The sequence below is a fragment of the Copadichromis virginalis genome, linkage group LG7 (genome assembly GCF_057382275.1).
Source record: "Copadichromis virginalis isolate Kocher_CV1m ecotype Utaka linkage group LG7, C_Virginalis_male_GT1.1, whole genome shotgun sequence".
Classification (NCBI taxonomy): Eukaryota; Metazoa; Chordata; class Actinopteri; order Cichliformes; family Cichlidae; genus Copadichromis; species Copadichromis virginalis.
Window position 1 is genome coordinate 15,721,205 of NC_140624.1, and position 12,716 is coordinate 15,733,920.

General features: G+C 40.0%; 1 protein-coding gene across 1 annotated transcript; it reads left to right on the top strand.

Moving 5' to 3' along the window:
* LOC146704752 (transcription factor 12-like) lies at positions 1–12,393 on the top strand. The gene is made up of 13 exons (XM_085462087.1): positions 1–175; positions 2,423–2,522; positions 4,252–4,394; positions 4,490–4,613; positions 4,710–4,780; positions 5,098–5,194; positions 5,292–5,365; positions 6,984–7,160; positions 7,921–8,038; positions 8,146–8,299; positions 9,934–10,163; positions 11,039–11,210; positions 11,337–12,393. The coding sequence occupies exons 1-12, from the start codon at positions 107–109 to the stop codon at positions 11,179–11,181; spliced, it is 1,500 nt and encodes a 499-aa protein (XP_085318213.1). The 5' UTR covers positions 1–106; the 3' UTR covers positions 11,182–11,210; positions 11,337–12,393.
* Positions 12,394–12,716: the final 323 nt, after the last annotated feature.

Below are 12,716 nucleotides of genomic sequence, written 5' to 3' on the forward strand. Positions count from 1 at the left end.
GGAAGGAGTGCATGTGGACTGTACACACATGAGTGGAGACACGAGCAGAGGAGCTGTGCGTGGACTGTATCGTGAGCCTGGACTCTTGCACTGAACCAGCAGAGTTATGTACTGCGCTCACCCCGTCTCTGGCGCAGGGAACAACTCACTGATGCACTGCTACAACATGAAACCAGTGAGTACATATTTATATATGTATATATATTACAGTTATATTTCTGTCATTTCCCCTCCCAAGGTTACGTGGGTGTGTTTGCTGATGATGCATTTGCACTGTCCTCTCAGATGTTTGTTTGCTGTATCTGTGCCCTCATTGATTGAATAACCTTTTCTTTTTAATAGATGAGATTTTAGCAGACTTGCATCACCAGGAAACCCATTTGCATACACAACTTGTAAAAGTTTAAAGTGTTCTCTTTCCTTCTTTTTGTGAGAAACTTAAGAGTTTGTGAGAATTTTCGTTGCTTTATTGAGATCATTAGATGCACCACGGGTTAATCTGTACATGCTTCTCTATGAAGGGCAACAAAGAGATAGAGCTTTACATTTTAAGGGTGTCTGTGCTTCAATAAGCTGTGTGCGTGATCAGAGCTTATTCTTTAACTTCTGCAGTTGCAGGTTAGAAGAGGACGAAGAGTTTCTGTGTTACTCTTACACTTGGTTTGTTTTGTCATAATCAAAAGGAGAGTTATTGACAACTTACACACATCTTCATGCACACAATGCTAGTAGCATTTATTTACGTATAACTGTAATATCTCAGTGATCTTTCTCTTAAGGTTAACAAGAGAGAAAAATAAAACGACAAGCATCAACTCGTGCTTCCTGTTTGCTGCCAGAGTATCATGTAGTCAAGCCTAGCAGCAGAAAACATCTTGACATGAAGCAGATTGCTGCTATTTCTATTTGATTTAACCCCGCTATGTTAGAGCAGTCCCTCCACCACTGCAGCCATTATCAAAGGCAGCTTTGATCTCTGTGAGACTAACCATATCCAGACATCGTGGATCAGAGAGGCAGAAAATTGGTTGCATGTGGCTGGAGTTGGCCATGGTGGAGCAGAGAGTGGGCCCTGAATAGCAAGTTGAGCTTTTACTCATGCAGCATCGTAATGCTGTGTACTTTTGTTGTTTGCCTGTTTTTGTTTTTATTTCCCCAACTTTATCCTTATTTATAGACTAAAAAAACACAGATTGTAAAGAATAGATTGTAAAGAATATTTATCCAAGATGATTTAAAACAAATGTCAACCTCTTGAGTATTTTAATGTCCTCCTTTTTTTTCTTGTGGGGCTTAGCTACTTAAAAAAAAAGTCCTTTATCATTTGTGATGCCATGATTGATGGTTAATAAATCAATGCTATGCTAAAAGAGGGTGCTATGGTGACGGCTCTTCTCCAGTGGGGGCCAGAGAGGGCGTGCTGGGGCGGGGGTGTGACCATTATTAACGGGTCGCCTGCTATGCTGATGGTAAGGAGGACAATTGGCTTTATCCTCTGCCATATGCTGCCCATGGCGGCTCAGACGGGCCCAGTGTCGACAGGGGCTCCTCTGTTTGGCCTAGCCCACAATCACCATGGGACTCATGCCAGCCAGGGTCATGGCTTGTGTGTGTGTGTGTGTGTGTGTGTGTGTGTGTGTGTGTGTGTGTGTGTGTGCGTGTGTGTGTGTGTGTGTGTGTGTGTATGAGCCTGTGAGTGTGCACGCACAAGGATACTCAAGAGAGTCTTTAATAGCCTGCTTTACAGAACTTGTCGTCCGGGTAACTGACACCCCATTGATGCTGCGCAGGGAGGTTTATTTTCATTTCCTGGGGCACATCAAAGCAATGGAGAGAGGTGCAGGTGCAGCCCAGAGCTCTTGGTGTGTTTGAGTAAGTGAGCATGTGTTGGTCTGATTTTTTTTTTTTTTTTTTGTGCATATGTGCAGTTTGCAGCATCAACACTGGTCAAGAAAGAATTAAAAATATAAAAAAGCTGAAGGTAGCTTTAGTTTAGTCTAAATCTACTAGCCGTTAACAATACTTGGTTTCCAACAGGAGAGGATCATTAGGATCAGACTCTTTTATCTGTTTGGTTTCTCTTTGAGAACAATTCACAAGAAGACCTGGATTTCAATTTTATTCGGGAGGGTGTCCTATCCCAGCCTTCTGAAGCCAGCCGAACCTGATCGTGATTAGGGCTGGGATTTCTCATGGTGAATGGTTCCTAAATCCGGATGAGGAGGTGCATGGATCTGCAGCTTATGGATTAGCGCAATAGCTCTAAGTGTGCATCAGCTCTCTGCTTTGTTTTCATAATACTGTTGCCTCATCTCGCACTCACAGTATTCACGAGTTAGTGTCAGTCAGATTGGTTTTTGCGATACTGAGACAAAGAAATTTATGCTCAGAGTTCATTTTATTCTCTTACTTTTCTTTTCAGGCTTATGGGCAGTCTCCTGGTGCAGACATCGCCACCCAGAACTCATCTTCACATCTGTCGCCCAAGGCCCCCAGCAATGTGTTTGCAAGCATGTTCTTTGGTGAGCTCAAACCCTCTTTACAATTCTGCTGCAGTGCAGTCAGTTTTGATAACAAAATATAGGAAATAAATGCAAATTTAAAAAGTTTATTATTTTATTACATATGCTATCTACTTTCCTATACTTTAGTTGCAAGTTTATAGGTCTATATTTCATATTAAAATATACACGCTCTCTTCACCAGCTGTCTTCTCATAAAAATCTATTTTTACTAAAGTTCTCACTGGTTTTGGAAATATTGTTTTAGCAAATGCCTAAATTGGTGTTCAATATGAACTGGCATTCATTATAACACTAATGGTGTACTCGCCGGAAACCCATTAATATTCACCACAAACAGTCAGTGGGACAAGGAGTAAAGTTGATAGCTGGAATCAAGTTACCGTAACATATTTTCACAACTTACCCAAAAGTCCTATGATTTCACTCCTTTTTCTGTCTCTGTATTAAAGCAAAGTTAAACCAAAAGATCAAAAAACGTGTCCTCCATTTCTGATTCTCACCGGAGAGAAGCCAGTCTGTGTGAGAAACACAGTTTTAAAGTGTAGCATGAAGAAAATTTTTCTCCAGAGTTGAAATGCTTTAACTCACATGAACACAGACTTGCCTCGATTCACGTCCCCGGTGGTAAATATTGCATCAGTTACTGTCACTCCTTAAAGTTTTGGTTGTTTTGGTGTGAAGAGGTCAGAACAGTCTACAGCCGTGCTAGCCGTGCTATTAAGTTCATTAAACATAATGTTTGCCATGTTCATCATCTCAGGTTAACTCAAACATTAACTCATTAGCCTGCAATACAGCTGAGCCTTATTGGTTTGGACGTTTGGACTCATCATAATTCATTGCGAGGTAGATAGATGGTATATGTGCACCACAGACAGTATAAAAAATAGATATAGATACAGTGACATCACCCACGGCTTTCTGGAGTCGTGTTTTGAAATGTTGAGATCAGCCACCTTGGTTGCAAAAACACATTTTTTAAATGTGTGGACGTGATCATGGCTTGTTGATCTTAACTTGTTAGCCATTAAGTGTGTGGTTTCATGCCACAGTTAATGCTGATTTAAAGAATACTTAATTTTTTTTTTATTCAATATGACCCAAAAATGAGCGACTAAATCCATAAACTCAGCAGGAGAGTGAAGAAATGAAGACTGGAGGTCATTTTTCTCATAGAATTCTAGACGACCAAAATATTTCGGCAACCACAGCTATCGCCATCTGGTGGCCTTCAGATAAAATACAGGTTTAAGGCGCTTCAGCTGTGTCTTCATTTTTCCTGGAAGCTACGTCCGATTTTCAAACTGTCTATGGAAGCTCAGAACAATTTTTTTTAAAGTCTGTTATTCTGGTGTTTATTGTAGTTGTCAGATATTTTACTTACCCAAAAATCCAGCGGAGAGCGTAAGTTGTATTACATTTTATTGGCAATCCACCCAGTAACTATGATGTCTCAGTCTTGGGGGTAAAAGAATCAAAGAAATGCCTAAAAAGCACCATGAAGATTAGATAAAGTCTGTGTACTTCACTTTATTTAAAGATCCGTTTGTATTCTCAGCTAAGCAAATTCAGCTGAGCATCATCGTGTCACACGTTAATGAGCATTGCTTTAACTGAATCTGGACTTCACTGATTTCATAGAGTGCCACTGTAGAGCTTCACGACCTGTCTGGCTGTTTGAGATGCTGCTCCAGTGCAGGCTATAACATATTATTACTCATTTTAGAGGGGATGGGCAATTCGCCGGACATCTGGAATGCTGTAAATGGGCTGAACCAGCAGGGCTATGAAGGTGCACTGGGAGCAGCCACAACCCACCAAACACAGCCGGGGAGTTACAGCAGCCTGCAACCGGCACACGGTCACCTGGTGAGATTTACCACTGGGACTTTGGGCGTTGATAGCAACAAACTTTCTGACCCCTGTTGTTTTTTTTTAACTGCATGTTTTCCCCCACTCTTCAGGACTTCTCTCCACATTCAGTGTTGGCTGTGGACATGAACAGGGCTCTCCCGCCCATGTCCACTTTTCATCGTAGCAATGCAGTCTCGCGCACTCAGTCAGTCAACACCTCAGAGAGCTCTGCAGGTCAGAAAATGGAAATGGATACATGCTTTCCCTAATTTAACTGCTCTTTATCACGTGCTTATCTTGTATAATAAATATTTTCTTTTTTAAATTCAGTCTCAGGGAGCCAAGGAAATGTGTCAGGACCATCACAGACAGGCGACACCTTGGGCAAAGCTTTGGCCTCTGTAAGTACCACCACCTCAATCCTATTAGATCTAAGTCCTGAGAGCCCCAGTGGTATAATGCAAAACTCCCCCACTGCCAATGACAGGACACTGCACATTAAAAAGAGCTACTCTCATGCTGCACGACATTTTATTGGTTGCTCACAAGTAAAATGACCAGAATTCACGAGTTAAGTTGAGATTACGAGCCTATGAGGTTGCGGCTGCAGCCGTAAAAACCCATCCAGAAATGACAAGTTGTGCTTTTAAAATGATCCACACCCTGGTCACACTCCTCCTGCTCCCCCTCTCTCCTTTTTGTCGCTGTCTGCTGTTAGATTTACTCCCCTGATCACACGAGCAGCAGTTTCCCCTCCAGCTCATCCACACCGGTGAGGTCTCCGTCTCCGCTGCCCAATTCAGCAGAACCTGCAGGTAAACTGGAGCATAGCACACGTCAGCGAAATATAATTTACATCATCTATGTTCTGTTTCCCTGATGTTTTAAATCCGGTTGTTTTCTTCTTCTCAGGTAGCAACATGTGGCCACGGAGTTCAGTTCAGGCACCAGTCTCACCACATTATGAGTCTTCGCTAATATCGTTGGTAAGGAAGTAATCTGATATCACTGAAACTTTGATTATTTATTGAGTTACGTCTAGACATCACAGAGGTGGCCTTATGAAATATCTGGTATATTATAAGAAAGATTAAAGTGGGTGTGCACATGTGCCAACTTCAGCTTATTTCATGCCGATATAACAATTCTGATAATGTTGAAACTATTTGGTGCCATTAAAGGGTTGACTTTTGGTGATGTTTCTTTGAGAAACAACTTAAGCCAAAGATTAATAACACAAAATAGCAGGTAATAAACCCCTAATCAAAATTAAAGCACAAGCTTCTTGTACCTCACAGCGGGCCTTATTATTTCCAAGAAAAGGGCATTGAAACGCCCCAAAAGACACCAACAACACAAACAGAGGTCCAGTTCAGTTTCTCCAGTTAGCAGAGGAGAGGCCTAGCAGGTATCCGTTGGTTCCAGCTGTGCAGGGACACCTGTTGATCCAGGAGAGCACACCCATAATTCTAGTATCGGGCAGATGAGTTATTTAAAAAATTAAAATAAAATCACCCAACTTTGAGTTGTTCTTCAAAAAGACAGAAATTGTCTTTTTAACATTTATAATGTTGTAAACAACATTATAAGGTTTTGGCTTGGTTATAACTTGTGATAACATTTTATAATACAGCCCACGGCTCAGGTGTAATTCCCCTGTAATTAATTAAATCAAATGTAATTTCAGTGTATTTAATTTGAAATTACAATGTAATTATATTTACCTACAAATACTTTAAGGTGGATAACAAGTCAGGTTTTAAAGGAAATAGCGCAATAATTACACTTCAAGTAATTTTAAATAGTGTGTAATTTCCTGGTAATGTTGCAGAAAAACAAACAATATTTTGCCATCTTACATAATAAATATGCAGTATTTATTTGGGCACGGGGCATATGAGGGAGTTAATTAATCTTGCCTTTTTCTTTATTCAGCATTCATTATGTTGATGTGTATGATGGCTGTTCTGTTATTTAATTGTTCTTTTTTTAATCCAAATGTGATCAAGGACTGTTTTCTGTCTGTAACTTAGAAGAAAAAATACCATCAAAATTTGCAGGATTATGTAAACTTTTGATGACACAATTATAACAATGAACTGTTCTAAATCCCTACTTTATATACCTACTATTAAATAGGTGGATGAAAAGACCATCCATCATGCACATCAGCATAATGACTTTTAAATAAAGATGCAACAAAAAATACAACAAAGATATGAAATGCTAGCTTAATCTGCTCCATAATATGGCCCACGCTCTAAAAAGTACAGGGTACTTACAATGTAAGATGGGGCAGTGTTGCTTGTTTTCTTACAAAATTACAGTGATGTTATGCACCACTTAAAATTACTTTGCAGTATATTTGAATTAATTACGTTGTTTCCTATAAAAAAACTTGACTTGTTAGCCCTTTATTCTTGTGTATCTAACTTAATTTTTTGTAATGCATTATAATTATATTGTAATTTCAAATAAAATACATTGAAATGCCATTTAATCACTGAAGGAACTACTACTACTGTCTTGCTGTTTTGGGCAAGAGGGTTTGAAATTTAGAGTCCTTTTTGTAAATTTTGAGGATTGTCCCCCTGGTGTTTTCAGTCTCAGGTGGAGGATCGTCTGGACAGACTGGATGACGTAATCCACGTCCTGAGGAACCATGCCGTTGGCCCCACCGCTGGTCTGCCCAGTGACATCCACGGGTTGCTGAACCAGCCCAACCACGGCCACCCGGGCTCTGCCAGCACCCTGCCGCTCAACTGTCACAGTCCAGCAATGGTTAACAACCCTTACTTTGAAGTATTTAAAGAAGGACAGGGCAGTGTGCATGGAAATTCTCTGTTGTGTGTGTGTGTGTGTGTATCTGCGCTGGCATTCAATTCCAGGAATTTTTCCACCCACTACGTCTGCATGTTTTCCTAATGTAAAGGTTGCTGTCCTTGAAACTGGAAACTGAGGACAATAGGAGCGCTGTGATGTGCTGTCCTTGTGTGTCCAGTATGTGCAGACTTCTAAATCCACTGTAGGGTGATTGGGGAGGGAGAGGGGGAGGCAGCACGGTGCACTCCCATTCCACCATGTTTCCCTTTGAGCAGACCAGGGGATTTTAGCTCAGCTGGAGTGGAAGTGTATGGAAGGGAAAGGGGTTTTTAGTGTAATCCGCTGCGAGAGGGGGATATTAAATTCTCTCACTTTTATTTTATTTTTTCCAAACGATGTGTCAGTGAATCATTCCTGAAGAGAATTAGGGGTATGTTTAGGGAGTATATAGTAGTTTAAAGGGAAGGATTAAGATTGTCTGAGATTAAATTAATTCTGTAGAGTGAGAGATCCGCACAGGGTTGCTTTGGAAATGAGAGGGCAGATGTTGTTTTGTGGCCGATTTGTCTCTAGCTTGGATACTATATGCCACTGAGTGTCTTAGAAAGATTTATGGAGCCCTGCAGTCACATTTAGAGAATCCCAGTCTACAGAATACTTAACCATTGACTTATGAACACATGAAGAATGGTCTTATGTCATTCTCTGTGTCATAAAGGTTGAAGCTGTCAGTATGAACAACAACCACTCCGCCTTCCAGGGCCGTGCGCAAAATGGTCACCCGTACCCAGCCAGACAGAGGGCCACCCTACAGGCTGTGCAAGGTGGAGGTAGAGGTGAGCTACCCTTCTCCCTCGCAGCTCTTCTCCACCAGACTCGTATATTTCACTTTTTCTCTTTGTGACAAAAAAATGTTGTTTATGTTTTGTGTGATCGCCCACAGGTGGACTTGGGGTTCAGAGTAATCTAGAGCTTAAGATGGAAAGTGGGGAAATGGAAGAGATAATGCACACCAGCCATGGTCACAGTTCAGACAGCCAGAGATCAGATGAGGAGAGCGAACACAAAACACATGGAGAAAACAGTGCAAGAAACAGGTGAACACTCATGCCTTATCGTGTGTGTGTGTGTGTGTGTGTGTGTGTGTGTGTGTGTGTGTGTGTGTGTGTGTGTGTGTGTGTGTGTGTGTGTGTGTGTTTAAAAAAAAAAAAAAAAAAAAAAAAGGAAACAGCAAAACAAAGAAAGGAAAAAAACTGTGTTCATTTGTTCAAAAAATAAAATTTTGTGTGTAAAGCCGGTGAAAAAACCCTGCCCAATTATGAAGACAAAGCACTTTTAAAAAAAATTGGTTGGAATAGTTAATAGTAATTTAAATTCCATTTTAAAAAATATGTTTTAATTTAATTTTGTAATTTAAAAAAAAGTTACTATATATATATATATATATTTTTTTTTAAATAAACTACCTTTTAAAAATCTATTACAATAAAAGCCAAACGCAAGAAGAAGAAGAGCTTTCCTGCCGTTTTGTTTCATTTAAAACACTGCCAGACCCCCTGCAGTCAAGAACAGCTGTGTCTGGACCAGCCTATTTAACTTAGCCTCATATTTCTTCTTCGTGTTGCATTAAGTCGCAGTGAATTAAAGAAGGAAGAACAGCTGTCGGGACGTACACATCACAGTTAAGAGTTAACCAAGAAAATCCCCAAACCACAAAGCAGTCTTTGTAAACTGTCTTACAGCTGTCCCCTTTAGCTCTGAGTGAACTAAGGTCTGTGTTCAGCTTTGCTGCACTTGCATTATTTATGACGCATGATTATAGATCTTGGGAAACCTTATAAAAAAGAATAAAAAGTATTTGTTATGTGACTGTGGTGATTTTAACTTGTACACCCAACAGTCAAAACCAAAAAGAACTCAATTTAAAATACATAAACCTGAGAGACAAGCGATCACATTTGTTTTGGTCAAAAATGTTTCAAATTAATGATAATTTTTAGCAGTTTTATATTCTGTCAATCCTCTTATCAATTAAAGGACTAACTGTCATTAAGTGTGCCCGGCGACGACGAAGGATGCTTTTGGTATTACGTGAGTCACAGAAAAATTTATAAGGCCTGCGTCAGAGAAAAATGATAGCGTATGTCTTGAAAATGTCACAGACTGGAGCTCCTGTCCTGGTGTCTCTACGTCCAGAGGTCTTTTCAGGCCAGACCTCTTCAGCTGTGATGTCTTGAGTGCATGTTTTTTTATTTAGATCTGTAATCTAGTTGAGGGATATCAAAGCTGACATATATGGACATCCTCCAGCATTATTCTTTTTTTGTTTGTTTGTTTTCTAAAATATTGAAACCAGATGATAACAAAAAGCAAAGCAAAATAGTTTAAATGTGATTCTAAGAATGGACATATGGGTTCTTTTAAACACATATGTTTAAGGGTTATTCATAAATCTGCGGCTGATTACATTATCTGCTGCCATTGTTCTATGGAAACCCTTTTTTCACTGAACGTTTTAGAGGATTTGAGATGATCCCTGGAGACTGGATCACGTAATCCTGGCACAGCGGCCAGCAGAGGGCAGAAAGACCCGGAATATATTCTGAAAGCAGTCTCGCTCACTTCGCTTTTCTCTGCTTCTTCTGGAGTGTCGGTTTGAATTAGATGAATCTTCATTTTTAAAAGATTCAGCCACACCTTTACCTGTGGGCTTCCTCTGTTCATGTCGTAGCATCCGTGAGGATGAGGACCTGAGTCCGGAGCAGAAGGCTGAGCGCGAGCGTGAGAGGAGAATGGCCAACAACTCCCGCGAACGCCTGCGCGTGCGCGACATCAACGAGGCCTTCAAGGAGCTCGGTCACATGTGTCAACTACACCTGAAGAGTGAGAAGCCGCAGACCAAGCTGCTGGTCCTCCACCAGGCTGTGGCGGTGATCCTCAGCTTGGAACAACAAGTCAGAGGTCAGTGCGTGTTTGCTGCAGGGAGGCAGATGATGATGGCACACCCACGATGAAAACTAGGCTTCAGTCAGTTATCCACAGAAAACTCCTTTAGTCTATTTAGACATATTTTTCCTTTACTGCTTCTGGTTAAAATTGAATGAATTTATATATATATATTTGGCCACATGAGGGCAGCACAGTAAGCTGCAAACACAGCATTATCTGACAGTAAAGATCTGTGAGTGAGAATCTGCAATCAAACAGCCTATTTACACAGTTAGCAGATGGGAAGCAACACTAGCATATATCTTGAGGTGTGCTTGTGTCCTCTTGTTAAAGAGGCCCTGATGCAGCCCCATCGGCCGCTGAAGGGAAAATATGTGGCTGTTTAAATACTAAATGCCATCTCAGTTCGCTTAGTCTGCCTGCTGTGCAAGAAATATCGAGCTTTTATTATTTTTTCCCCCTTTTAGCTGCTTTTTATCACTAAATTATAACTGAATAGGTGACAGCATGAAATAAGCAAAAAATAAAAAAGCTGGGAGATGCTACAAGGCTAAGGGAAGCTCCAGAAAAAAATATTTATTTTTATTTTATTAAACCTTTATTTAATCATTAATCATCCAGCAATAAACTATAAACAGTTCTTATTCTCTGGAGACGATGCTTTCTGTGCTGCATGTTGTAATTTGACCTGTTGCTAATAAGAGAAGCTTCATAGTTAACATGAAAACGTCTGTAAGGATGACTTATAAAGTTTCTAGCTTCTATTATTTTTCTAAAGCAGATTCCCAACATCTGTACCACTGTTGCATAAATACAATAACGAGTATGTACTCCCAGTGTTTCCTATTTTAGTCTTATGCTAACGTGTTATTTGTTGGACTCCACAGAGAGGAATCTGAACCCGAAGGCAGCGTGTCTGCGGAGGAGAGAAGAAGAGAAGGCGTCTGCTGTCATGACGGACCCACAGTCCATGCATCTTGCTTTTCATCCCAATCTGACAGACCCGGCGAACCCCATGGGCCACCTCTGAGCACCTGACCACATCGAGTCTACCATCAAGTATTTACCATCACCTTATATCAGCAATAAACTTTATGAACTAAAGGCTAAAACAATTGGATGTTTCTATTTGAGGGAATAATGTAAAGGACTTCCTCAAATTAATTTCCTGTCTTTGATGTCCAGATGCTGAGGGAAGAGCATCCCAGCTGTTTTGGATGTTTCTCATTTCTTCGGACTTTCAGACCGGGACAGTGAGGTCTTCTCTGATTAGAAAGCGTGATGCAGTTGAACAATCATCTCCTAACTTCCCAAACTGACTCTTAACTTTGTGCCTGAACGTTACTTGTAACAGACAAATGCATTGTACGCTGCAGATGTTTTGTACATATTTTGTATATTTATTGATTATCCTTCTGTTGGACTATATCTGAATGGATGGAAACCAGTAGTAGCAAGGTGTCATCTGCAGTTTTTAATTTTGGCTTAGCCAGGTATGTTTCTGACTGACACTTTTTACAGTGTGTCGATATTTACTGCAAACATTTGTGTTTTCCACCGAGCTCAGATCCACATTCCCACATTTGTGTGTTCAGACAGCAGATTTTACTTGTCCTGAAGTGCGTGTGTGTGTGTCTGTGTGTGCGTGCGCATATTGCTGCAGGGGTTCGACCATTCTGTGAATGAACAGATCTCCAAGAATGTTCTTTAACACGTGGACAACATCCGGCATTTGTAAAGTTGTTTGAATGTTATTTGTGTTCTTGCACTCTTAAAAGATTACACTTACTGAAACACTGGTGGACAGGAGCCCTCTTCTTCTCAGTGTAATCACTGCTCTTCACACGTAGTCAAACAAGATCTTTGCATGTTTGAGTTTTTAATAGAACCTTTCATTTGTTTTCTAAGTTATATAAGTTATCTTTTATACAAATGTTGTGAATTTGATGATGTGTATTTGCTTTTGTCTCCGATTTTACACGAGGTAACACTTTTTTTTCTTTTTTTTTGTGCAGTTTACTAGATGTAGCTACAGTTCAACCTCTGAGCAATACAATGTTACAGGATGATTGATGTCTTGCTTCTCACTCTGCTGAAACGATAATACAAATTTAAAAAAAATATTAATCCTGAATGATCTGAAATACTCTTATCATAACATGTACAGTGTGTGTACAGTTTGAACTAGCCTACAGGCATGTGTCAAAATTATATTGTAGCAATAAATGTCTTTTTCAATGAATTTTACTCCCAGTTCTGTCTTTTTCACTCATCTTTAGTCTAGTCCTTGTAGTTACCATTTTCAGATTTACTATTATTATTATTTTTATTTAACACTGACCTAAGAGTCATTCGAGCATTTAAAAAGCATTTATTCAAGTGATAAACTAGTGTTCTGTCTACACGCGGCATAGCAAGAAACCGACTGTATTTTAGTCACTTTGTTACTGTGAAAAAATCACATATTTTGTTCCCTGTCCTTTCTCGAATTTATGAAAACTACCAAGCAAAATTTGACAGGGATGAAGCTTTTTGCACCAAAGAACTATTTGCTGGTGTATCTTG